Raw genomic sequence first — 27,339 nt, 5'->3', positions numbered from 1 at the left:
TGCAGAAATCAGGGTAAGAACGTCACATTTAAGAATTTATTGGTCAAAAATACGGATAAAAAGTAGAAAACAGGGGAGGACATGAATATTTACAGCTGCTCTGGAAGGACCTCGAGAACTCGGGGAGCCTGGAACATTAAGACTTCAGACTTCTGTTGGCAAACGAGGATAAATACATGTGACTGAACCCGCCATACGCCATTAGGCAGTCGTGCTAGCATTAAATGCAGGTTTACTTTTACAGCCCTGTTAGCACTGAATGTATATTTACTTTCATTGTCTTGCTAGCACCAAATATATTTACTTTTACGGTCCTGTTCACTTTGTATGGTCATGTTAGTTTTGAATACAGTTTGGTTTACAGTCATGTTAGTGTCAAATGTACGTTTTTACTGTCAGGTTAGTGTCATTGGTATGTCATCTTTAGTCTCGCCAGTCATGGGTGCACAGAACATTTTTACAGTTCAGCGGAGGTTAAATGCATGGTTTTGAGAAATCAAGTTAGCGTCATGCATGTTAGAATCACGCACACTGCAGCTCCAGCTTCCTTTATATATTCTTGAGGCCGTCTTGCTAGTTTCAGATGTTTTGTAGCCTTGGTGCCTTTAGCCCTGTTAGCAGGTTTTAGGTGATGGTTGTTTTTCCTCCTGTTTTTCCTCAGAGGTCAGACCAGCTGGTGACCTGCTGTTTCATAATGTTGTTGGCATAGTAGATTTTCCTGATGAACATTCAGGAAAATTCTTGTCTTTCGATTAACAGGAAAAGCATTTTATTCAAACCCTGAGGATCTCAAATACATTCTCAAGCTTCTATTCCTTTTTTTTTCTTTTTTTTTTTTGTTCCGACAGTTTTTGTTGTTTCACTCCTGCAAACTTTTGTCCAAACAAACTAGACTTTTCCCAGAAGAGTCTCGCTCATTTTCAGGGTATCTCCTGAATATTTTTGAATAATTACCGACATTTAAGTATTTTCTTGAGTTAATTTCAAAATATCTTTCACATGAAGTGATTGCTGATTCAGAGCAAGAATCTACCTAAATGTGATAAATATGTTAATTTCTTGCTAATTTGTTTGGACAAAGCGGAAAGCAAGTTAGCAACTGAAAGGTGAATTTTAGTAAAGACTTAAAAAGGAAAAAATCTCATATGCACAACGCTTTTTTTTTTAAGGTTCATGTTCCGTCAGTGGCAAACTGACAGAAATTTCTCAGGCCTCGTGTCATTTCATGGCGACCATCCAGACGGGCATGATGACATCGGGGAAGCCGTCCTGTCGCTCCACCTCCAGCACCTCCAGCCCCGCCTTGGCGATGATACTCCTCATGATGTCCAGGTGGCGGCTGATGCTGCTGTCGATGGGGTCCAGCTTGCAGCCCTGCCGCGCCATGTTGTCCTTCATGATGATCACGCCGTTGGGACGCAGGCTCTTCTTGCAGCGGATCAGGAAGTTCATCAAGTCCTTGTCGGTCAGGTGACCTGAGTGCGGGAGGGAGGAGGCTCGCTGGAAATCAGTGGTAACACGCTGTCTGGACCAACCTCACCCGACTTTGAATGATTAAGCTGTCCTCAAATGAGGACGTGCCCATTTCTGCTCTTTATGTGTGTCCTCTGTGTTCTGAGATTTCAAGAGAACATCTGAGATCTTTAAATGAAAAAGCAGGAAATCATCTGAAATTAGCATCTTTGCCAACCGCTTCAGGAACATTTAAACGTCCCCTCAAAAATGTCATCGACAAATCGAGGGGGACAAAGCACGCTGGTTTTCGGACTTACAGGCCACCCACTGCATCCAGATGACGTCGTACTTGTTCTTGGGGGGGATGAGCTCCTGCAGATTGTAGCAGTAGTACGTCTCGATCCGGTCGGCGTCGTCGCCCAGGTACTCCTCGTGGGCATGGAGCAGGAAGTGCTCCATCATGTCCGCCATCTCCATCTTCTCAAACACGGGCAGGAGGACACCTTTGGTCACGCGTCCGATTCCGGAGCCGCAGTCAAGGGCGCAGTGCGTCCCCGCCTTCCCCGGGCCCTGAGGACCACGGGAAGCTCCAGGTGAAATTTTGCATTTAAATTCCAGCCTGACCACTTCTAAGTCATTCGCGTGCAAAATTTACAGTAAATGTTCATTTTCTCTTTGGACACTCTCCAAAGCATGTCTGCGGCTGCAGTTTCAGTTGGTTGGTGTTCAGGGTCAGGAATAAATATCAAACCACTGCCTTTCAAAATCAAGGATGTCCTCATCCGAGGAAGGAGGGTTTAAGTTACTGAATAATGATGGCGGTTTATTTTCACCCCCGCCCAAGCCAGGAATATACTGTATCTGGTATGTTGAGTTTGCAGGTTATTAATAGAGTTGGTGTTTGAACACCACGCGCCAACCCCTGGCACTGACCATAAACACCAGGGAGAACAACAATACATGACATCACTGTTCAGTTTCCCTCCCAATCACAGTGGCTCCTGTGGGACTCATTGGTCCTTTTCAACGATTAAGACTTACGCTCTGAATCTCATTTATTCCCAAAGAGGAGGTGAAATCCAGCTCTGAAACAGCGGAGACGACTTCCCACTCAACTCACCACAAACCGCTGGAGAAACTGTCGGGAGCCCTCCAGGTCCACGTTGGAGATCTCCACGAAGTCTCCCATCATACCCTCCTCGGAGGCGGGAACGTCCTCGTAGAACTGCTGGGCTCGGTGGTAGAACTGCTTCTCCCCCTTGATGATCTCGCAGGTGACGGGGAACAGTTTGACTTCACGCAGACGCGACAGGAGGGAACCAGAGTCAGTTCCCTTTGACAACTACATTTTCCTCCCGTAACAACAGACTTTAGACCGGAGCTCCTCCCACCTGGAATCCCACCTGGGAGCTAACCGGAACGCAACCTCCAGTAAACGTCCTGATGTTGATGGCCACGCGACTATTTTACAGGTTAGTTGTTTTTTTCATTTTTCAATTTTCATTCTCAACCATCCGACATTGAATCAATGTTTATCCAATGTTAAAACATCTGTCCAACATTAAATCAACATCTTTCCAAGGTTACATCATCTGTTTTAACGTTGAATCAACATCTGCCTAACGTTTAAACAACATTTCTCAAATATGAAATCGACGTCTGTCCTATGTTAAATGACGTCTTTCCAATGTTAAAACATCTGTCCAAAATGATATCATCAGTCCAACTTTAAATCAGGGTCCGCCTAACGTTGAATCAACGTCCGCCTTATGTTAAATCAACGTCTCTTAAATATTAAATCAACGTCTGCCTCACAGTAAAATCAAAATCTGCCTCACATTGAATCAATGTGTGTCCAATGTGAAATCAGCGTATTTCTAACATGAAATCAACATTGCTTGAATATTAAATCGTGTTTTCAACATCAAATCATCTGTAATGCATCCCTCCAACGTCTCTTCAATGTTAAATAAATGTCTGTCCAACATTAAATAAATATTTCCCCAACATCTGTCCAAAGTTAATTCAATTTAAGTCAATGTTAAATCAACATCTGTCCAATGTTGAATTCGGGTCCAATCAAATTGAAATAAACATCTCTCCAACGTCCACCTAACATTAAATCAATGTCCGTCCAACGTCAAATCAACATCTGTCCAACATTAGATCAATGACTGTCAGAATTGAATGAACATCTGTCCAACATTAAATCAACATCTGTCCAACGTTAAACATCTCTCCAAGGTCTGTCTAGAGTAAAATCAACATCTGTCCAATGTTAAAATGTGTTTCAAACATTAAATCGTCCGTCCAACATTAAATCAACATCCCTCCGTCTATCCAACCTTATATCAAAGTACTTCCAACGTCTAATCAACATCTGCCCAACATCAGATCAATGTCTGTCAGACATGGAATTAATGTCAGTCCACGTGAAATCAATATCGTCTGAATCAATGTCTATCAGAATTAAATGAAGATCCATCCCACATGAAATCAACATCCCGCTAATGTCTGTCCAACTTTAATTCAATGTCTGGCAGACCTCAAATTAACGCCCCTCCATCATCTGCCTTGTTAAATCAATGTCTGAAATGTTAAATCAACATTTTAATTTTTTTTTTTCATGTTTTTCCAATTAGCTAATTTTTTAGCTAAATGAAATGAATAGTTGGTCACATTCATCACCTGCAGTTTCAGCAGCCAATCAGAGCTTGGGACTGGGCTGGGAGGCGGGATTTATCCTGCATCGGTAGGCTGTCTATTATCCAATCATTCACACTGTCACGCACGCACTGACAATTTGGATTTTAGAAGGTCTCTTTTGCTTAAAAGTCAGACGTTACGATATTGACTTTCACCGAAAGGATCTGCCTGACGTTCTTTGGCCGTTTCACGGCGACAGCGCACGGCTAGCGGCCACAAAGTCGTTGCAAGGAGTGGCCAGTCATACGTCTATAAATAAGGACGCTCTTGTGTTTCTCTGCCCTCAGCGGTTTCATGACATCGGACGTCCAGGTTCTCATTAGCAAATTCCTGGAGGACGAAGGTCCCAGGATGTGGTATTTTGGGGAGGCGGGCGCTGGCCCTCCACCGGCCCCACCCCCAAAACACAGGTATGAAAGAGGACGGAAGCCACACATATACACTCCGACACAACCAGTAACATACACACACCACTTCTGTCATTTATTATCTGAAGGTTTTCAGATTTGATTCAGTTTTTTCTTTGTATTCATTCAGAATGCTCATGTTTCTGTTGTTTGTTTTTTTTATTAATTTTTTAGCCTTTAGAGTTCTTGTGAGAAAGCATTTATTAATGAAAAATTTATATATCACCCAGTCCTGTGGAGGGGATGCGGGCCCCTCCTCCAGAGAACCCCATCTCGCCGACAGACCGTGATGTTAATCGGTATGACGACCGAGGGGAATGTCGTCGGCCTCTGTTCAGCTGAGCTCTAACAAATCCCCGCCTAATGTGTACTACATTACACCGGGACGCGGGCCTGGCTCCGGGGGTGGTTCTCCGATGGCAGGATCCACGGCACCTCGCCACGAAGGGGGATTAAACCCCAGCAGCCGAAATACACTGTGAAACGAGGTGCGGAGTCACATGGTCAACTTCAGATGCGGTGGTTCTTGTCTGGGCCGGGAGGTCGCAAGTCACATGACCCTCCCTCAAAGCGCCCCGGGGGAGGTTAAGTATAGCACGCCGGTGCGAAGACACAGTTCTACGCCAAGAACGCGTTGGCACCGCCTCCAGCGCTGCGTCTCCGCCTAAAGACGCCGCCGTCCTTTGACCTTCCATGTGAGGCCATCTCCGGGCTGAGAACACAATACCACGGTCGTGTTGATGTTTGAGGCGGATCTGTTAATATCTTTTTTCACGAGTTTACAATCACTGGTTGGTGGTCACATCCATGACGGTGGAGGAGAAGCAACCTGTCAGCTGCTAGTAAATCTGCTGCAGCTTCTGAGTGACACCGGCAGGGATCTTGTGCTCGTCGTGCCTCGCCATTCTTTGGTCCAGTATCAAGTGAGCGGCAAGGAGGAAACGAGGCTCGCCGATGCAGGGGGAGGAGGGGGGCGGAGGTCGTTTTGCAGCTCCAGCAAAGACAGAATGCAGGGGATTAAATTGGACTCGCAGCTTCGTCTTCATTATCAAAGCACCTGTTTCGAAACATGAAAAATGGATTCGCATTTGTGTAGGACTGGCGTGCAGGATGACGGGGCCCCCCTGCAGACACAGCCTATCTCTGGCTTATATGCAATTATTCAGTCATCCGTTCACTGTCTGTAATCCTCTTCTTGCTGGAACCGATCACACCTGACACTAAAGCAGGAGGCGGGACTTCACCTGGTCACCTGTCAATCACAGCGCTTCATATAGAGACATCCAACCACCATTCAGAGTCTATAGTGAACCTACTGACTGTTTTGTTACTGTTTTCCTTCCGTGGGAGAAAGAAGGAGAGAACCCAGGCAGGAGAACATGGAGATAACACACAAGGAGAACCCGGTCCACCACTGGATCAGACCCCGGAATCATCTCTCCATGAGCTGACAGCTCTGACCTCATGAACCACTACGACGCTGAGGTCATTAAATGTAAAATGTCCAAAATCTTTTGGCACAGAACAGGAAAAGAACAAGTTCCCAAAACTGAATTTGATGCGAAAACCAAAAGGGAACACAGAGGAAGCGGTGATGTAACTTGGTGCTTAGGGAACATGAGAACCGAGGAGCACGATGGCAAGAGAAGCCCAAGCTGAGGCACTCCGAGAGAACAAAAGTATCAAGGAAGCTTGGAGCAAGCTAACATGCACTTGAGGGAACGGAGGTCTAAGGTCAGGTGTTTGAAACATGATGATTCCAGTTGCAGATTCTCACAATCATCGACTGACGTTTAAACAAGATGATGGAACATCATCCTTGCTACTATGCTACGCTAACCCCCACTTCCTCTGCTGATTGATGGACAGTTCTTTAGATGGAGAACAGGCCCACGTTCCGTTGGCTATCAAGTGTAAGCAAGACAAGAACTGAGAAGAAACAATTTGCTCCATCAAGGGACAGGCGGACGGCCTTATGTGCCAAGCCCTTACCGAGCGGCGTCTTCTCCAGCAGGTACAGATAGCTGGCGAAGAACTCGCTGCGCAGGGTGTGGAGCAGGTGGAAGGACATACTGTGGCGGCACATAGTGTCATCAGTGTTCTTCCAGCGGTCCCTGAACGCCTGGTGGGCCCCCCGGTACTCAAAGTTGGGCGACGAGTCGCCGTCCTCCGGGGACTCCTCCATCTTGGCTCCTCAAGACACCCGAGGGTCCCGATCGGGGACGATACTCCTCCACCTGCTGCTGCTGCTGCTGCTGCTGCTATATCTGTCCAGCTCAGTGTGTCAGCCTCTGAGGGAGCGAGGATCTTTTTCAAGTCCTACAACTTGACAGGTCACGTCCATCAGCTCAGGGTGGGGGCTCTTGGAGGGTGGGTATCTGGCACGGAGTGACACCCCCGACCGCCCCCTGGCAACACGATAGGGTCCATACATCCAACCTTCAGCCTTCTGCTCCGTATCATGTGAAGCCTAAAATTAGCAGAGTCTCATCGTGTTTCACCTCTTCAGACACCAGAGGGACAAAGTTGCCACTTCTTCTCCTCAGTGTTCAAGGGGTATGAAGGGGGACCTCCTGTGGGGGGTGCAGTTTCTACCCAAGTGGATTCTTCTCCAGCAGGTGCAGGCCTCTGGTGAAGAACTTGCTGCGTAGCAACGACCATGAGAGGAGAATCGTAGAAGGTTGGAGTCAAGGTCGGGGCGGTACAAGACGAGGACGTGGGTTTCGGCAGGACTTCTACCACCAAGCGGTCCTCGGGGTTCCATCTCCTCCACCAAGGTCATTTTCATCCTGTTAGCATTCACCTCACCTTTGTACCATCACGGCCACTCCTTCACCCACCCAGCTCTGTAACCAATCAGCCATAATTTTGCTCTGTCCTCTTTTACTTTCGGCTATTCCCTTCAGGGGTCGCCACAGCGTATCAAATTTCTCCATCTAATTCTATTCTCTGGATCCTCCTCTCTCACACCAACTGCCTTCATATCCTCTCTCACTACGTCCATAAATCTTCTCTTTGGTCTTCCTCGAGACCTCTTGCCTGGCAGCTCCAGTTCCAGCATCTGTCTACCAATATATTCACTATCCCTCCTCTGTACATGACCCAACCATCTCAGTCTGTCATAATTTTTCTCTATACTTATACATATATTGATATGTGGGTGGCATTTTAAGGTTCCTCAGTCCAAAAGAAAAATAAAGAAAATCAGTCACTCTTCAAATTGATGACACTGAAAAAAATACAGATGTATACAGTGTGTGTGTGTGTGTGTGTGTGTGTGTGTGTGTGTGTGTGTGTGTGTGTGTGTGTGTGTGTGTGTGTGTGTGTGTGTGTGTGTGTGTGTGTGTGTGTGTGTGTGTGTGTGTGTGTGTGTGTGTGTGTGAGTGTGTGTTAATCACACATCAAAAACCTCAAAGGAACCTTAAAATGAGCTTGGAAAAATTAGATTACTGAAGAATTAAATTGGATAGTGAAAAGGAACATGGGCAGGGGGCTGGGTATGTGAATTATGCTCTGATTGACAGTTAACCGGGCCAGGATCTTGACATGCATGCGTGTGTGTGTGTGTGTAACAATGTAAAAAAAAAGTCTCAAATCATCTTCAGTACAAAATACTGAAAACACATCCGTCCAGTTAATACAATGTGCCCTTCCTCAGCTCCAGTGGGTTACATAACTTCAGCCTGTTTCGAATGGTTATATAAACCCCTTCACCCAGTGACCAGGTGACCCCGGTGACCTCGGTACCTGTCTTGTCATCCATCGGTCCCACATTCCGTTCTAAAACCATTCGGACTAAACATGGATAAGACGAGATTCTCTAGCGACGCTGGCTCTGGTTCAGTCAGTAAAGAAGCATCCATCCAATAGGAAGGCTGGCGGTGCGATCACCGACCTCAGGCAAAACATCAAATCCCAAGTTGCTCCTTATGGCCTGGTTAGCACCTTGCATGATAGCTCTGCTTCTATCAGTGTGTGTGTGTTTGAGTGGGTGAATGCTCTCTAGTGTGCAGTGCTGCGATACCATAAGATGTGAAAGTGCCTTATAAGTAGAGAAGACTTACATTTTATGTGTTTTTCTGAGACTGCGTCATCATCGTCGTCATTTTGATTTAATGTGTCATGTCAAAATCAGAGATTAAATAATTCAGTTGTAGTATAGAATTTATAAAGAATGTCAGAGTACAGATTTGAAATTGTTTGGTGGAAACTTAAAATTATTTTAATTAAATCCCATAAATTATATTTTAAAAATTGCATGAAATTCAGAGATATACTTCTCTGAAGTCTGCAGAAAATGAGTCTGCAGCAACCCAAGCCCGCAGATTGTTTCTAAATATCAGATAAAGAACAGTTTCATTAAAGTAAAGCATTCATGTCGCAGCAAAGTGGATGAATGTGTTGTTTTAAAACGTTTTCAAATCACCGACTTGGTTTCCTTGTTTGCGGTGCTTCGACCTCCAGGCCTGCAGGGGGCGGTAGCGCCCCACCCCGGCGGCTTTCACCGGAAGTCGGAGCCCCACGGTCGCCGCCCGGGCAACAGCCCGAAACGATACACAACATCCGGTCTGCATCCGCCCAGCACCAGCCGAGAGCTCCTGCGGGGCGGGGGCGGTGTACGGTCGCATCCCGGTTCTTCTCCCGACACCGGAATGGACGATTCGCCAGCAGGAGACCCACGGTATCTGAAAAGGTAACGGCGGAAAGGTTGGAAGCCGTCAGCGCTTCTCCGGTCCGGACAGCCGGTTGTTTACCGCGGGAGGCGGCGGGATGCTCCGCGCCGCGCCTCCGTGATGGAAAGGCGGTTGGACGAATGGTTCTGGGCTCCAAAACGCCGCCCTGGGACGGAAATGTTCGGAGACTTGACATTTGTAAAGAAAGGAAAACCGGATCGAAATGTCACTTTTGAACGTTTGTCATGGATGGAGCGAAAAAGCCAATCCTCTGCTAAGGATATTCTTTAAAATAGGCTGCAACTTAACGAGGATAGTCAGAGGTGAAATATGAAAATATATATGAGAACGCCGAAATATTGAAGTTAGAATAGAAGATGTATTAATGAGGTGTGTGTAAGTTTCAGAGGTTTGTGGTACTGTCGTGTATGTATACATTTTATGTGTATTTGTTAATGTGTGAATTTTGTCTGTGTGTGAATGGTTTATGTTTTTTGTTTATTTCTGTGTGAAAGTTGCCTTTCCATGTGCATGTTACTTCCTGTTGTGTGAACTTGACTTGTCAGCATGATAGTTTTGTGTCCCTGAGAATGTAATGTTTTGTTGCAGTGTGTCCTTTCCATGTGAATGTTACCTGTCTGTGTCAGTGTGTATGAGAACTTGCATAAAATTTTAAATATCTTGAAATACTTGTCTGTGTGTAAAAATTCCTCCTGTCTGGGTCCACCAGGAGGGTTAAGGGCTGCACCCTTGACGTCCACCCCACAGAGCGGGCCCTGGTGGTGCAGTATGAGGTGGAGGCCACCGTCCTGGGGGAGAATGGCGACGCCATGGTGGGCGAACGCAAGGAATGTCAAAAAATGTAAGAGTTCATTCACTTCCTGTATTTACTGTAAAACAGTGGTCCCCAACCTTTTTATCAAGGCTTGACAATTTTACTGCGGACCAGGGGAGGTAGATTGTTTATATTGCAACTATAATAGTAAACGTGAATCCACTCGTTTGCAACTTTATTAGCAGCTTCCTTGTAACATTGCGGCAACAACATAACATGAGTATAATGAACGCTTCATTGGTGCACATTATGCAGCGTGGCTTGGTCTGTAGGAATCACCTGTTATGATAAATACACATTTCAAGTAGAACTCCTGGTATTGTCTGTTAAAATCTTTCTTTGTCTTGGAAGTTGTAGGCTCTAAATTTGTCTTTTCACTAGACCTTTTCCCCTTTGAAAAGAAACTTTCCTACTCATGTCTGTTTTTTACTCATTTTGCTAGCTTGTGGGTTACATTTTTGGAGCTCAAGTGACCGAGATGTAACCAAGAGAATCCGGTCATTTTTCAAAATAAAAGATTTTTCAAAAGACAGATGGTTCAGACTCTGATATTAAATCCAACGGAAGTAATTGATCATTTCTTGTGCGACCCGGTACCAATTGATCCACGGACCGTTTCCGGGGACCACTGTTCTAAAAGATCATCTCACCAGTTTTTGGTCCGACTGGAAGAAGTGACTCCATTAATCCTCCTTTTTAACTCACACTGTTAGCGATTTTTTTTTAATTAAATATAAAACATTTAAATTTTATTTTGACCTTGGTCCTTATTTCTTGCAGGTCTTTTAATTTTTATTTTCTCGGATGAAGTGGAAAGGGAGAGACGTTAGACGGGACAAGAATTTAGGACGCTGACATAGAGGCAAATGATTGGCTGTGGGTTCGATAGAGGCAGGTGATTGGCTAAAGGGAACGGCCCGAAGGAAAAGAAGATTTTTTTTTTTCTGTTTTCTTTACCTTCAGTAATTTACTCGTGCTTTTTCTTTTTTGTATTTTTGTTATCCTTATATTCTCACTTGATTATTTATTTATTTTTACATTTTTATACAGTTTTTCTCAACTCACATTTAAACTTTTTCCCATAATATTTTTTTGCGTATTATCATAACTTTGCTCTCGTATAGTTATGCAGTGTTTGTTTGTTGTTGTTTTAAGCAGTGTTTTTGTCATATTTTTTTAAGAAATCTGCTTTATTAAGAAATTTGACACCTCCCCCACCCCAGCATTCGTCTGAAGAGCCTGAACTCCAGCACAGACACATCGTCTTTGGCCCAGAAGGTGGTGGACGAGTGTCGGCTCATCCACCCGTCCAAACTGAGGGAGGTGGAGCAGCTGCTCTTCTACCTCCAGACACGCAGACCAGCTCACGGTCCGTGACACTTCCACCCCCATCTCCACCTGCCACAAGTGGCCTCAAAACCATTTCCAGCAATGATGTTACAAACTGTAAAGATGCTTTCCTCCTCACAGAGGACCAGGAGATGAGACCGGTGCCGCCTCAGGGCTTCACGCAGTATGCGGGAGTGGAGGTGAGCCGGTTCAGGCGTCGGGTTGTGTGTTGGGGCAGCGGGTGCTGACGGCGGTGTGTTTTCCCCTCCAGCTGGACGAGGAGGCCAACATCAACAGCATCGACGAGTACGTGGAGCTGCTGTACGAGGACATCCAGGACAAGATCCGGGGAGCCACGCTCATCTTCAGGCTGGCCCGCAACCCTGACAACCTGGAGGAGCTCGTGCACAACGGTCAGTGAACGCAACACTGGCCAGACATCCAGCACGCTGGGAGAAAAGACATACAAACACCAGCTGCGAAGGAGCTACAGTTAGTCTAGAAATCATGGAAAAATCAGGAAATAACTGGAATGTTTTCAGGAAAATGGGGAGGAAAATAGAAAATGTGTAGCAAGAAATCAGTGAAAGAGGAAACGCATTGAGGTTCCTGAACAAGTCAGGTCCGATCAACGGCGGCAGTGCTAGCGGCTGGAAGTGGACAGGAGATGGTTGGAAACCTTAAGAGCCCGCCTGGGGGTCCGGTCCCGGGAGGGTCGAGGTCCAGAACCACTCACACTCCTTCTGTTCCTAACAGAACCATGATTAGATGGGAAGCGACGGGGAACATCAAAACATCAGGAGGGCGGAGGGGTTGATCGGCTGACGGCAGGCCAGCAAAAAAAATGGTCCAAGCCCCGGGGGTATCTCTTTGCCGTGGCAACTGGACCCCGCAAACACATCTGTGTCTGTCAGAACCATCAGCACGTCAGGTCTCATCAGGAAGAGCTCTGACTGCCCTGACTGTGTGTGTGTGTCCGTCCAGAGGCGGCCTTGGGAGCTCTGGCCAGAGTCCTGCGGGAGGACTGGAAGCAGAGTGTTGACCTGGCGACCACTATCATCTACATTTTCTTCTGCTTCTCCAGGTGAGACCAACCCTCCGCAGGTCACAGCCGGGTCATGTGATCCAGTGGTCATGATGTCATCGCTGTTTGAGTGATCCGATCGTCTCCTGCTGAGTTTTGTGTGTGAGGCGTGTTGCTCTGTAGGGTTTTTCTTAGGAGGCTCTGCAGCATATGTGATGAAATATCTCCCCCGCTTTGCCTCCCGCAGCTACGCCCACTTCCACGGCCTGGTGACCCACTTCAAGGTCGGAGCTCTTTGCATGAGCATTATCGAGCACGAGCTGAAGAGGTTCGACCTCTGGCAGGAGGAGCTGCAGAAGAAGAAGAAGGCTTATATCCTCCTCCTCCTCAGATTGTCTCTCTATGTCCCAATTGTGTTTTGTGGAGAAAAACAAAAGATTTTTTTTCTTGACCGACCGCACGCGAGGAGTCCTCCGACAACCAGAACCTGAAGAAGGAGCACGAGAAGTCGCTGAGAAAGTTCCAGAGCCTGCTGGTCAAACAGGAGCAGCTCCTCCGAGGTATTGGGTGGGGGGGTTTACCCGCTCTCTGATTGGTCAGTTCTCCAGAGGCCCCGCCTCTTATGTTCAACATTCTCACGCCTCATGTACTTTTCATCCTACTATGACTGATGTCTTGCGCTATCTTAAAAACAGCTTTAATTTTAATTCTTCATTTATTATTATTTGACATCCGCAAACACCGGCGACCTTTGACCCTCCAGTGTCCCTGTGTCTGCTGCTGAACCTGGCCGAGGACACTCGCACCGAGCTGAAGATGAGGAACAAGAACATCGTCCACATGCTGGTGAAGATGCTGGAGCGGACGGACGAGGAGCTGCTGCTAGTCGTCGCCTCCTTCCTCAAGAAGCTCTCCATCTTCCTGGAGAACAAGAACGACATGGTGAGAGACGCCGGGGTCGCGAGCAACGCTGCCCCCCTAAGGTTGTCGTGATACTGCTCCGTTTGGTGCGACCTCCCTGAGAAACGATGGCCACGATGGTGGAGCTCCGGAGATAGCGACCAGAGGGTGGCGTTTCATCCTCGGAAATCAAATTAAATTTCAAAGGGCTTGGATAGAGCCTCTTTAGGGCATGATTAATTCATAATTTTAATCAGGATTTTCCCATTTGTCATGTTTTCTTTGGCTAGTCCGCTTGATCCGTGGTGAAAAATTGAGCAAAGAAATCAAATTTCTTCGGAGCGGCCCCGGTGGAACTTCCTGTCTCGTGCTCTCTCAGCCGTAACCCCCTGACGTCACCCGGAGGAGAAGAAAAAACCTCCAGCTGAAACCGAATTCCACTTAAAAAAAAAAAACAAAAAAAAAACTAGCCCTCGGCGTGTCGGCCCCTCCTGTAATCCTGCCTCCACCTGGTCCCAATCAGGATCATTTGCAGGCGCTTTATCAAAGCCAGACCCTGTTCGGAGCGGGACTTTATCTCCCCGCTCCCCCTCCGGTGTTCCCCTGATTAAAGGCCCTCGGGGGCCTGGTGTTTGACTTTATCACTGCTTAATTGATTAGAATATCGCGCCGTCTCCGGATCAGATAGGAGCCGCGGATGGAGCGGGAATGTGGCCATAATTGATTTGCGCTGCCGCTGATTAAACCGCTCTGCTTTCACTCACAGTAGCCGCCGCCGCCCCGTTAACCAACAGCAGAGGGCCGGATCGGGCCCGAACACGGGGAGGGGGGAATTAACAGGCCGCTTTTAAAAACCTGCGTTTTAACACCGTAAAATATAGAAGGAACAACGAAAAATATGCCATAAATATGTGTGCGTGTGTCTCCGCAGGCCGAAAGCGGTGCGGTGGACAAACTGGCTCAGCTCGTTCCCTGTGAGAACCCGGACCTCCTGAGCACCGTCCTTCGCCTCCTCCTCAACCTTTCCTTCGACACCACGCTGCGGGGTCACATGGCTCGAGCCGGACTCGTCGCCAAGCTGTCCTCGCTGCTCGGTAAGTTTGCCGAGACGAGATTCGACAAACGTGGGGAATGCATTGACTGAGAATGAGCCAGAAATGTCCTGAAAGATGATTGAATTCACTAAGAAATCATCCTAAACTCTGCTGCAAATTAGCTATAAATCCTCAAACATAACAAAAATGACATCAATATATGTTATAAATCCCTCAAACCCTGCTGTCACTTAAGTTAATATATGTTATAAATTTGACACACCCAGCTGTAAATTACCTTGATATATGTTATAAATCCCCTCAAACCATAATATAAATTACTATAATAAACATATTAAATCCCCCCCAAACTGTAATGTTAATTACCATAATATATGTATTAAATCCCCCCCAAATCATAATGTAAATGACCTTAAAACAATGTTATAAATCTTCTAAAACCCTGCTGCAAATCACAGTGATACTGTAAATGTAATGAATCTCTAACCACAATGTAAATTACCTTTACAAATGTTCTGTGGAGGTTCTCAATCACCAGGTCATGGTGAATTCTTGTCCAAATCGTATTGTCATTTCGACAAATATTTACATATATTATTACCCCTTCCCCCAAAACCCTGCTGTAAATTACCAGTCTATATAATATCTTAATATCTATTATAATCCCCAAAACCCTGTTTTAAATCACCTTAATACATGTAATGAACTCCCCCCAACTCTGCTGTAAATGACCTTATTTCGACCTTAATTCGTGCAATAAATCACCCAAATCCTGCTGTAAATGGCTGTAACATGTGTAAAAATACCACTCAAGAATCCATAGGAAGTGTCACCAAAATTAGACAACAAAAAGTCAAAGAAATGGGTCTAAAATGTGACAAATGACCTGAAACCCAGTAAGAAAAAAAATCCGCCGTGAGTAATTTAAACACGAGGAAGAGATTTCTCCCCCCAAAATCAGCCGGGGGGAGAAAAAAAAAAAAATCAGGGAAAACTCAAACAGGTGATTCTTCTCCGAAGACCCGTCACGCGGTCCGACTCTCGGGGGCAGAACCCCGGAGCCGTCAGGTGACTTCCTCGCGGCGTCCGTGGCGGTGCGTGTCGTCAAGGAACGGGGGAGCGGCGGGCGGGGTGGGGGTGGGGTGGGGGTCTCTGGGGGCGTCTCGGGTAGCCGCGCATAATTAATGTAATATATTTGTTAGAACAACATGCCAGAGCCGCTGCATAAATGTTGTTTTAGCAGCAGCCAGGCAGAGAGGTGAGGGGTCTTCAGAGATTCGGCCGGGCGGCGAGCGGGGGCGGGGGGGTACATATATAATGTAAGTAGGAGGTGAAATATGTGGCCTGTTCACAGTCCTGACGTCCCCGACTCCACCTGGGTCGCGCTGTTTGCACTCGGATGTGAAGTTCGAGGCCTCATTAATCACCCCTCGGTCTTATCGCTGAGGCGGGGGGGGGGGGGTCACGGCCCTTCATCATCAGATGAAAGTGGACGGAGAACCTTTCCTGCCTGGTGCCTCCTCACCCGCTGAGGGGGGGGGAACCAGGCGAGAGGCGCCCGATATTGACGGGAAACAGAAGCGTCGCTGGACACCTAAACTCACCGCGGCCGACGCATGGTCTTATCTTCAGAGATCCTGCCAGCTCGTGTCACCGACACCTTCCTCTACTCTTCGGCTCCTCTGCATCACTACTGATGGATCGGTTGATTCGTTGAAGCCATGTCCACACACACACACACACACACACACACACACACACACACACACGGTTGTTTCACAGCAAACCTCATGTGCTATTTAGTCATCCATCTTCATTGTCGCCAGGGCCGAGACAAGTCTTTATTTTAAAAGAAAAATCAATTAGTGTTCAATATTTCACTGATTAATTATTATGGGGATTGATTTGAATAAATAGCCATTAGGTTTTTTAAATTTTGATTATTATTTTTAACTTCACTAATTGCGATGTGAAAAAAAATCCCCATCTAAAATATGAATATAAATGCACCAAAAATTATCAATTAAAAAGAGTTACAGGAATTAATAATCCCAACAGACACACTCGCACACAACAGCAACACTACCACCGCTGCTAGTGTTTTGAACATTTAATTGGCCTCCTCTGTTAACCCATAAAGGTGCTCCGTGTGTGTGTGTGTGTGTGTGTGTGTGTGTGTGTGTGTGTGTGTGTGTGTGTGTGTGTGTGTGTGTGTGTGTGTGTGTGTGTGTGTGTGTGTGTCCACTAATGGACTACAGGTGTGGGCTCTTTGCATTCTTAGCTTATTAGCAGCAGTGAAATTCATGCCTGAAAAGAAAAATCTGTGAGGAATGACTCGCACAGAAATCAGAATTCCTTTTAATTGTCAACAGGTCGCGTCATGGGCCCCTCAGAAAATTACCCAATGCTGAACACACACATAAACACGCCCAACCATGAACACACACCTGCCTGGAAATTACATAAATACCAAGAAAACACAAAATTATTTTATTTTCATCGAATTGGCTACAAGGTTCCTCAAAATCTCCAAATTGTAAATATTCAATTGTTTTGGTGAAATTTTTGCAGAATTCAAAGAATTGAAATTTGAAACATAATTTCCCATCTGTGTGTGTGTGTCACTAATGAGCAGCAGCTGCAGCTTTGACACTGAAGCTTCAACTTATTAAAGGCAGTAAAATCGATGCTTCCTCCTGTTCGGCCAATTAAAAGCAGCGTCTGTCTGCACCCCCCAACCAACCAACACACACACACACACGCGCACACACACACACACACACACACACACACACACGCACACACACATCTGGTTCCAATCCCTGTCCCGGTGACCCGACACGACTGGGACCAGTTTGAACTGGAGCACCGGTCCCTGACAGGAGGTCTGTCGCTGGTTCTGGTCGGGTAGAGACACGTCGTCTAATGAAACGTCCCTCCGGGTCAATCTCCGCTACTTTCCCCCTCCATCCCCCTAGCCGGGGTCAGAGGTCAAACTCATAAATGTCCCGGGCGAAGTGACGGCCTAACACTTGGCCCGTTTTGTCTTCATCTGCTGCTGGAACAGATCCGTCCCATCAGGATATCCGGCGGATACTCCACTGACCTGCTGTTTCCACACCCGTTTGATTATGTAATCACCTTTTAGGCCCTCACGCGCACTCACCCCGTCATTATCGGGCGGCTATCTTTCAATAACCATCCAGACCGGCATTGAAAAATCTGCCAGGGGTTTTCTCCTTAGCAGCCCAAAATCTCCTCGGTGGACAGTTATTTGATACGAAACAGGAATGGATCGAGATTAGTAGAAAACAGCTAAAAATCACTAAAGAGAAGGAAATCAAGGAAGAAATTATTGATGAGTGATCAGAATGAATTGGAAGAGGAGTGACTGGAAATAATCATCTCAGAGACATCGTGTGAAGATTGAAGAAGGTGGCCTTGCTTAGCGGTGTGAGCGTTTATGTGGGACAGCAGCGCCCCCTGGAGGACGGGGACAGGAGCACACACACACACACACACACACATTCCTCTGTCCTGTGTGTTTTCCATGGTTCTCCACGCCTGGAAGCCTGGAGTCCTGGAGCAGCTCCATCCTCCTCCTCCCCCTGTATTGTTGTTTCTCTCCGGGCAGGCGAGTTGACAAAGTGCAGCCGATCCGGGCTGCAGCCCGCGGCTGCGTGTCAAAACAGCGGCGGGTGGAGGGCGCCCGTTCACACACTCAGCCCTGTGTGTATGTGTGTGTTTTTTTGTTTGTGTTGCAGCTGACGAGGCCCAGAGGCAGCTCAGCCTGTGCGTCCTGTACCACATCAGCATGGACGACAGCTTCAAGTCCATGTTCGCCGACACGTGCTGCATACCACAGGTACGACTGACCGGATACACACACACACACACACACACACACACACACACACACACACACACACACACACACACTGGTGCAATTGCTGGGAAGCAGAAAATAAACACACAGATGAAATTTTGGTGTTGGGGGGGATATAGACATAGAGATGCTCGGCTCACACGCTAGCGGGGAATTGAATTTAATGGAAATCGGTTCTAATTTTCATTTTCTCATTTCTGGCTGATTTTATATTAATTTTCCTTATTTGATGGTCATTTTTAGATTATTTTTCATGGCTACTCTTTTTCTGGCACCTCATGAAATATTTTGCAATGTTTCTTTTTTTTTCCAAGTTTTACGCAAAGGTCACGAATTGCCAGTAAACATTGGGGAAATAAAAATTTAATTACCGGTGGACTCCTGTCCCTCTTCTGATTGCTGCGACCCCAGTCAGACCGGCCTGTGCTCGCTGTCTATTGGCCGACGGCTGCGTGATGTTGGCCTGTTGACTCTGGGTGTTAATGCCCTCCAGATGGGACTGTTTGTTCTGAGGGTTGTCAAGGTGACCAGGATGTGACCTCTGACCCCACCCCCACCCACTTCTTCATTTTGATGTCGGCCATCTTTGTCTTGCCCGGAGGGGTGACTGCAAACTTCTTTTCAACAACCAACATCGCGGTTATTGATCAGTTTCTGTAAATGATCAGACATGAACAGAGCACAGGTCAATAATGGACAGGTGGGAGAACCAGTAAGGTTCTCTCTACATTTCAAGCTGGACACCAGTGTTCCTCACACCTGGATCGTTTTGTCAAATGAAGGTTGAAGCGTTGATGCTCTCTGAGATGATGTGAAGGTTAGCGGTGCTAGCGGTGGATGTGGAGGATGTTCAGGTGAAGATGGAGGTGAAGGGGGGCTGGAGGAGGAGGTGGAGGTGCTCCTGCCGCCGCTGCCTGTCTGTGGTTTCCAGGCAGGTGCCAGAGAGTCTAGACGGGGCTGATTTGGGGGTCTGGGGCCCCTGGTATGTGATACCTGACCCAGGACCCGCCCAGCCTTCCTCTGCCTCGCTCTGGGAAGCCCCCCGCCTCCAGGGCCAAAGCTCTTCCTGTTTAATGTTAAATCAGTGTGGCGCAGACGAGTGTTTGGTCACTGCAGGAATGAACCTCCTCCTTCTATCGGCGCACTTTTCCAGGGGATGACAGGCCGAGCTGGAGGTGCGAACCGCTTCGTGCTCAGAGCTTCACACTTCCTCTTGTGGAAGCTTTGGCCTTCTACCACTCTCAGGTGGTTTCACAGGAGACGTTCACTTGTTTTTCCAGTGGAACTTCTCATGAATTTTTGGCAAAACTGTTCAAAAATATCTCGTCATGTTTTCGCACAGATGGTCATCATGAGCAGCTCCTCTCAATGCTGCAGAATGTCTCCATGTTCTCCTGTTAGTTCTTTCTGTCTGGAATCTCCAGGTCCTCCGTCTTCCCTCCACAGTCCAAAAAGTCAATCAGTTCCTTAAAGGCTCTAAATTGTGACCGTAAATGGTTGGACGTCTCTGTATGATTGACAGCTGGCACTCCTGGTTAAGCCCCGCCCCTCAGCCCCCTTGACACCTCTGATTGGCTGCAGACCCTAGATGACAGACTGTTGCTGCTAAGTCGCTTCTGTCCTGAGCTTCGTCCTGTAAATGAGCGGGAAATGAGTCAGGAAGTAGCTCGCTAACCCGTGTGACTGACAGCTGATGCAGATGGTGTTTGAGAGCGGCGAGGACACGCTGGACGTGAAGCTCATCTCACTCTGCATCAACCTGGCTGCCGACAGGAGCAACGCCCAGCTCTTCTGCCAAGGTGCCGTCGTGTTACTCCTTACTCTGATTTTACAGCAGATTCTCTCCTTTCGTGTTGTTTTTTACGACTGATGTTCTTCGTCCGGCCTCCCCCTCCGAACAGGAAACGGCCTGAGGATGCTGATGAAGCGCACGGTGAAGCTGAAGGACGTCCTGGTGATGAAGATGATCAGAAACCTTTCCCAGCACAGCGGGCCCACCAAGGATCTCTTCCTGGTATGAAAATCAATATTTAATTTCATCATCCTCTGTTAAATGTCCTAAATTAACCCTCCAAGTCAGATTGTCAGTTTGAGCTTTCCAATAAGGTTCCCATCAAAACCGAACAATTGAAATAAAGTGAAGAGTAACCAATGTAAGCAATAATTAAGTCTCCCCAAAACCACCTAGAAATTAACAAATGGAAATTACAAAACAAGTAATGAATTATAAAAGTCCGGCCGGACGTAAGGAGGAAGGAAGGCTTCTGATTGGCCGGCTCCCGGTGGTCACATGTCCTCGCATCGCCGGCCCCAGGACCATGTGGGAGACCTGGCGGCCCAGGTCACCGAGGACGAGTCGGAGGAGTTTGTCATCGAGTGTCTGGGAACGCTGGCCAACCTGACGGTACCCGATCTGGACTGGGCCCTGGTTCTGAAGGAATACCGCCTGGTGCCGTACCTGAAGGACCGGCTGAAACCAGGTGGGGAGCAAAGACGCCGCGAACGAACGAGATGAGAAAGTGCCAGGCGAGCCTGGGGCTGAAGCGTCTCCTCCTCCAGGTTCTGCCGAGGACGACCTGGTCCTGGAGGTGGTGATCCTGATCGGCACGGTGTCCATGGACGACGCCTGCGCCGCCCTGCTGGCCAAGTCCGGCATCATCCCGGCCCTCATCGACCTGCTGAACGGTGAGCGGCGTGCGGTGGGGCTCGTCAGGAGGCGGGGCTCGGCAATGGCTGACGCCGTCTTTCCTCCCCAGTCCAACAGGAGGACGACGAGTTTGTCTGCCAGATCGTTTATGTCTTCTACCAGATGGTGTTCCACAAGGCCACCAGGGACGTCATCATCAAGGACACCCGTATCCTTTAATTGTTAAAAAAAAAAAATCAAAATTGAAAAAAAAAAATTTGGAAAGAAAAAGATGAATTTGAAAGATATGGATTTGCTTTTGAAAATTTCTGAAAATCACAAAAACAATATTTTAAATTGATTTAAAAATGTTTTACTTTGAAAATCCCAACGGAAACCAGGGGTTTTTGTCAGTTTTGGACAGTTTCGGGGGGGGTTTGACCTGAACCGTTGGCGCCAGAAAGTAATTGTTTCCCTTGACGACGGCCACAGAGGCTCCCGCCTACCTCATCGACCTGATGCACGACAGCAACGCTGAGATACGCAAAGTTTGCGACAACACGCTGGACATCATCGCCGTGAGCAACCGTCCCTTAGCAACAGCACCAAACACACACAGACACACACCCAACCTAGATGAGTCACGACGAAGTAAAATGACGAGCTGCATATTTTTACACTTAAGGTTTCTCCAAAATGTCCTATGTTACAAATCTAATCTCCCTCACTCATTTTTACACTTGTTCTTTGCTCATTTTCACTTTTAGTTTATGACTTTTATTTAATAAAACACTTTGAGTACAACAAAAGACAGTAGGGACTCAAATCTGATTGTTTAAAAAAAATAATAAGAATAAAATTGCAAATTTTACAGGAATTAGTGTACCTACATGATGATGCCTTTAAAATAGTGATATATGACCGATAAATTAGATGATCACAGAGAGACAACAGATTGGTTTAAGTCCTCCCTTTGAATCCTCAACACTCACAAACCACCCGTTTTCCAGTTTGGGGGTCTTGACGGCAGCGCAGGATCGGTGGTTGACTGACAGGTTAACTGACAGGTGCGGTCGGCGGGCCGTCAGAGCGTGATGGCCGCCAGGCCCCCCGATCACCGTCATTAGCGGCCCGATTACAGCCAGGGGAAGTGTTTCATTGAAATTATCAGTCAGGCCTATTAAAGCCACGGGGCCACATGAAACGGCGGCCGGAGGGTTCTGGAGTGTGTCAGCGGTCCAGAGAGAAGGCAGGCGCGCATGCACACGTGCGTGCACACACACACACACACGCACGCATGCGTGCACGCCGGACTGTGGAAATGTGGGCCTTTGATCAGCGGCGCGTCCAAACACACACGTGGCGTTGCGGCTGAGGTTGTCGGCACTGCGGCGGCGGACAGAAGCCCGATTCACGGCCTGGAACGCGTCGCGATGAGCTCAGCCTGTCAGGAGCTCAGACGCCGGGCGCTGATTGGCCGCCCTGAACACACAGACGGGGCACGCGAAGGCAGAGCAGGGGTACGACCAGAAAAACAAATACAAATATGATTCCTCTGTCATTTATTCAAAGAAAGCATGTTGGTACTCTTTGAATAACAATCCACGCCTTGCAGTTCCGTGGACGGCCACTAGGGGTCAAGACAGTCCATGTGATCATTTCCTCCAATGTCCTTCCAGTGTTTTCGGAAAACAGAGGACTGTATTAATTGATTTGTTTTCTCTATATGGTGACTTTCTTTGCCCCCTGGGATTTAAGACCACATCAAATCTCAGTGTAAGAATATTCAATGGTCATGAACACACACACACACCGTCCACCTGATGTGACCGCTGTCCGCCTCCTGCCTCGTGACTCGGTGATTGATCTCTCAGGTCTCAAAGGCCACCTTTATCTCCACCCCTTCCCCGTGGAGAAAGGAAAACAGGCCGCTCATGAGCGGTGAGGAGGGCTTTTTCACCACAGCGCAGCTGAACACACACTTTGTGTTTGTCTGTCACACACACACACACACATTGTAAGAGGTACCTAAACCAGATCTGTAGCTCTAGAGGACAGGGATCATATCATCTCTACGGGGAACCAGTGTGTTCTCTGGGTTAAATTAGAACCAGAGAACCCGCCGAGTCCTCCAACAAGCAGCTGTGTGATGTTTGCAGGAGTACGACGACGACTGGGCCAAGAAGGTCCAGAGTGAGAAGTTCCGCTGGCACAACAGCCAGTGGCTTGAGATGGTGGAGAACCGGCAGGCGGACGAGGCGGGCGAGACCTTCCTGTACGGGGAAGACGGCCACTCCTACATCGGGGATGGAGACTTCCTGGACAGACCGGCCCTCTTCTACAGCGAAGGTAGAGATCAGGGGGCCCCACGAGCATTTCATCAGGTGTCAAAAACCAGATCTCAGCATGTTCATCCTCCGTTCGAATGTAACAATACTAGATCTCCCCGTAGTGATAACAGGCATGAACGTGTTAACACCAGATCTTAGCGTGTTAATCTTTGGTCTGAACGAGGCTATACCAGAGCTCAGCACGGTAATGACGGGTGTGAATGTGTGAAAAACAGATCTCAGCGGATTAAGAACAGGTGTGACCACGTTAAAAACCAGATCGCAGCGTGGCAATCGCATGTATGAATGTGGTTGTTCCAGATGTGAGCACAGCAATGACAGGTGTGAACATGTTAAAACCAGACTTGCCATTTCAGCGAAAAACCAGATCTGGGCGTGGAAATCGGATGTCCGAATGTGCTGATTCCTGGTGGGAATTAATGAATGGTCTTGATGAAGGTGTAAACAACCGTTTTAACAGGTGCCTTTTTGATTCCCTCCAGATAGGACCCTGTCAGCGGATGGCACCATCAGCCCCGATTTCTACAGCGACTTCCAGGACGCAGAGACGGGACCGACCGGATTCCTGAACAGGTACCGCGCCGACTGAACACGCCCCCTGAGCCGACGAGCGGCGTGAAAATTAGCAAAGAAATAGTGAGTGAACCTCCCCCGCCCCCAAGGTGTGAACGTGAACACTCTTACCTGGAGCTGTTCCATGTTCTCACCCTTTGCCACCAGGGGGCGCTGGAGTCCACCGCCACTGATGAGGCCCGTTTATCATCGCTCAGCAGATAAAGCCCGCGAAGACAGATTTCATTTTTCTTTTCCCGCGTCGCCGGGAAAGTTTATCTTGGCCGCCGTTGGCCGGCCGGCTGGGGAAGCGCCAGAAAAACTAGTGAGAAGTCGCCCAGAAATAACTGGAAAACAAAACAGACACGACCCGGAGGTCGGCACACAACTTTGGATGTTTGCTTTTCAAAATGACCAGAAAATGAGCAAGTACCTACCTTGGAGGATAGAAACTAACTACCAAGAAACTATCGGGAAATTCATCTAATAATCAGTTTGAGCTCAAGTTTTCTACAATATGAGGCGGGAATTCCCGCAAGAGGAGGTCACTTTCAGGAATTAGCCTGATCCGCTGCCATGTGGCTGCAGGTCTGGACAGATTCTACTCTGTTGATTCTCCTCGCCAGGGGGTGGCTGAGGCCAAACCCCTTTCAGCTCTGAAGCGTCCAAATGTGATGCGAGAACGGGCGCCGCCGAGTCTGTTCTGATCTGACAGCGGCGGGGCGAGATAACAGCTCAGAGAGGAGGCCTTTCCAAGGAGAGCGCCAGGAAACAACCATCCGAGACGTTTAAAGATCAAGAGGTGAAGGAGATAATCGCGAGGTCAACGAGAAGGCTCCAGAGGAGCCGGGCGCACCGTCGCCATAGAAACAGTGTGCTTTCGAGGCAGCCGGGCAGGTGACGCGTGCGGAGGTGAATCTCCGTCCTGCCAGAACCTCGGTCGCGAGCCGCCACTCACCAGACGGGGAACCTCCGGGACGCCGGCGAGCGCCGAGAATGAATGAGGCTTTGAGAACCTGTCAGAACCCCATCAGGGATTAGAGGAGACGCCCAGAGTTCTCAGATGGGGGGAGCTGAAATGTGAAGGGCAGGAGATCAAAAGGGGGGGGTCCTTTTCCTGTCAGCAAGGGAGGAATGTTCTCCATGGGACGGGGTGGTTCCTGATCCCCCCCCAACACACACACACCAGGCTAAACACTGGAGCCTTTTGTGTGACTGACCCTCGAACCCCCCCCCCACTCGATACTCCACTGACTTGATATGAACGGCTCACCACTCCTGAGGTGGTACTAACTACTTTTGACTACCAGTTAGCTAGTACAAACTATGATACTGCTGAGCTCATACTTCATACCAGTAAACCAGAGCTGCACCCCGTCCCGTAGCTCAGAACACAGACAGGAAGTGCACATACATGGGGGGTGATTGCTGGAGGTGATGGTGTTCTGAGGGGCAAAGCAAACTGGATGAAGAGCGGTGTAGAGGAGGTGGGGGTGACACGTGATAATTCATCTGTCATTGAAGCCATGAACCCTGCTGAGTGGGGAAAAAAATGAGCCTGCGCAACTCCCGTGTTGCCACGGCAACCTATCCCTCCTGCGGGTTCGCCGGCCTTGGATAGTTTTGCCACGGGCGACACCTGGGGGCCCCACGTGGACGGCGCAGCCATGTGACAGAAGGGCCGGGGGGCCCGGGAGCGTCGTTCCCTGGTGTTGCAGCTCCCCCTGGTGTTTGGCGCATGTTGGCCACGTTGTCATGGCAACACAGGCGGACTCCAACGCCCAGTCGGCAGGTGGAGCGCTCGGGTCGTCTCGGCTCCCCGCCTGAAGGCCGAGAGACAACATTCCGCATCAGTCTCATCCCGGCCTTTTAAAAATGTGTTGCCATGGTAACGAAGAATGGCCCTAGCATTGGCGGCATTTGGGGGTTTCCAGAAAGAAACAAACATTAATAATGATCAACAAAAAAGACTAACGGGAAAAATATTTGATTCTGAATTATTTAGTACATCAAGAAACCCCTCCCGAACGAGCGAGAAATTATTCTTGAACTTTTCTATTTTCACATTTAATTTTTATGGTTATTCATTTGCACACCTTTGTCAATATATTTCTTTTTTTTTTTTTCTCCAGTACAGACCTCAGATCAGTTTGGACTCTGCGTGCCGTTTTTGACAATTCGTTTTTGACGTTTTTGAAATTCGTTGTTGTGGAGGATGCAGAAGAGAGGGTTAGATGGAGGCAGGTGATTGGCTGAAGGTTAGATAGAGGCAGGTGATTGGTTTAGGGTTAGATGAAGGCAGGTGGTCACTGTGGCGACCCCTGAAGATAGCAGCTGCACGAGCCCTCAAATTTGGTGGATAATCCGGTAAAATTAGTGTGATTAAAAATTGACCTGTCCCGGTTTCCTCCCTCCATCAGGAAGGAACCGATAATCATTATTAGATGGTTCAGATCAATACTAACCCCCCTCCCCTCCTTCCTCCCCTTGCAGTATGTCGGACCTGAGTCGGGCCGAGAGACCCGTCAGCTCTTACGGCTTCCGGTTGGACGAGTGGCCGGCGTACGGCCTGTCGAGCCAGTGATGGCCGGGCCGGGCCACCGCAGAGCGGGTCCGGAGGTTCAGGATCCCCGAGCGGGTTCGCTCACACTGCTGCAACTTCACTGTAATGCTCGTAGTTACTCCGTCTGGATTTACTCTCGACGCGCTTTGTCGTGTGTCTGGTGAATGTCGTGAATTTTAAACACCATCATCTTCATCCTCATCTTTGTCTGAACATCGATCCGGCTTTGCAGCACTTCATCTACTCACTTCTGATTTGCACAGATTTTTTCTTGTCAAATTGCACTTTCTCTGACAACTTTTGTTTTTTTTTTTTGAAAATACATATTCAACCTAGTGACTTTTGCAATCAATTAATTTATTATCATATTTTTTTGACTTTTTAAATGTGTTTTTTTACCTGTCATATCACAGTTTAACTACTTCCACTCATTAATAACTGTTTTGACGATACTTCCGAGTACTTTTCCCCGGACTTGAGACAGGACCATCGTGTGTTGTTTTTTTTGTTTTGTTTTTTTAAGCAGAAAAAGGCTAATCGTGTTATGTGTCCGCCGTAAAGCTCTGCCATCGTCATGTGACCTCATGAACTCCCTGGTGCCGTCCGTCCAAAGTGCAGCCCGCTGTCGTTTGATTCCTTCGGCCGCCAACATGGAACCAAGTCTATAAAATAAACACTGAGGAGTTCTTCTCTCCAAACTGCTCCTTGTACCTGGCTTTAATTCCTCTCTGTGATTGGACAGAATCCGGGCACCCTCTGGCTCCGCCGCCGTTTGCAGCCCCGTCATTGGTCAGGAAGCGCGGCACTGCAGGCCAGTATCCTCGCAGCAAGGAGGTTCCTGATCCTGACTCGCCGTCTTCCTCCAAAAGTCCAAAAACAGCCTGCAGATTCACTGAAGAATCTAAATTGTGGATGAAAGGGTGAATGTTTGGATGTCTGTGATTGACAGCTGACCTGTCCAGGCTAAGCCCCGCCCC

The 27,339-nt window shown here is 47.9% G+C and overlaps 2 protein-coding genes across 2 annotated transcripts; one reads left to right on the top strand and one right to left on the bottom strand.

Moving 5' to 3' along the window:
- Positions 1-1,072: 1,072 nt before the first annotated feature.
- On the bottom strand, positions 1,073-6,879 carry ntmt2 (N-terminal Xaa-Pro-Lys N-methyltransferase). Its single transcript, XM_086144005.1, has 4 exons — positions 6,561-6,879; positions 2,576-2,748; positions 1,773-2,025; positions 1,073-1,475 (listed from the first exon to the last, which is right to left on the bottom strand). The coding sequence occupies exons 1-4, from the start codon at positions 6,751-6,753 to the stop codon at positions 1,219-1,221; spliced, it is 876 nt and encodes a 291-aa protein (XP_086000131.1). The 5' UTR covers positions 6,754-6,879; the 3' UTR covers positions 1,073-1,218.
- A 2,153-nt stretch (positions 6,880-9,032) lies between these two features.
- LOC147237099 (kinesin-associated protein 3-like) lies at positions 9,033-27,060 on the top strand. The gene is made up of 20 exons (XM_086143972.1): positions 9,033-9,261; positions 9,972-10,103; positions 11,300-11,445; positions 11,547-11,605; positions 11,677-11,818; positions 12,390-12,489; positions 12,677-12,801; positions 12,891-12,989; positions 13,193-13,371; positions 14,261-14,423; positions 18,149-18,249; positions 19,961-20,069; positions 20,172-20,284; positions 20,585-20,750; positions 20,830-20,955; positions 21,027-21,125; positions 21,389-21,474; positions 23,056-23,245; positions 23,730-23,820; positions 26,293-27,060. The coding sequence occupies exons 1-20, from the start codon at positions 9,221-9,223 to the stop codon at positions 26,381-26,383; spliced, it is 2,358 nt and encodes a 785-aa protein (XP_086000098.1). The 5' UTR covers positions 9,033-9,220; the 3' UTR covers positions 26,384-27,060.
- The last annotated feature ends 279 nt before the right edge of the window (positions 27,061-27,339 follow it).

The sequence above is a fragment of the Fistularia commersonii genome, chromosome 1, assembly GCF_037954325.1.
Source record: "Fistularia commersonii isolate RoL2024-O1a breed Wild chromosome 1, RoL_Fcom_v1.0, whole genome shotgun sequence".
Taxonomy (NCBI): domain Eukaryota; kingdom Metazoa; phylum Chordata; class Actinopteri; order Syngnathiformes; family Fistulariidae; genus Fistularia; species Fistularia commersonii.
Note: the sequence above shows the minus strand (reverse complement) of the source record. Positions and strands in the feature narration are given on the sequence as shown.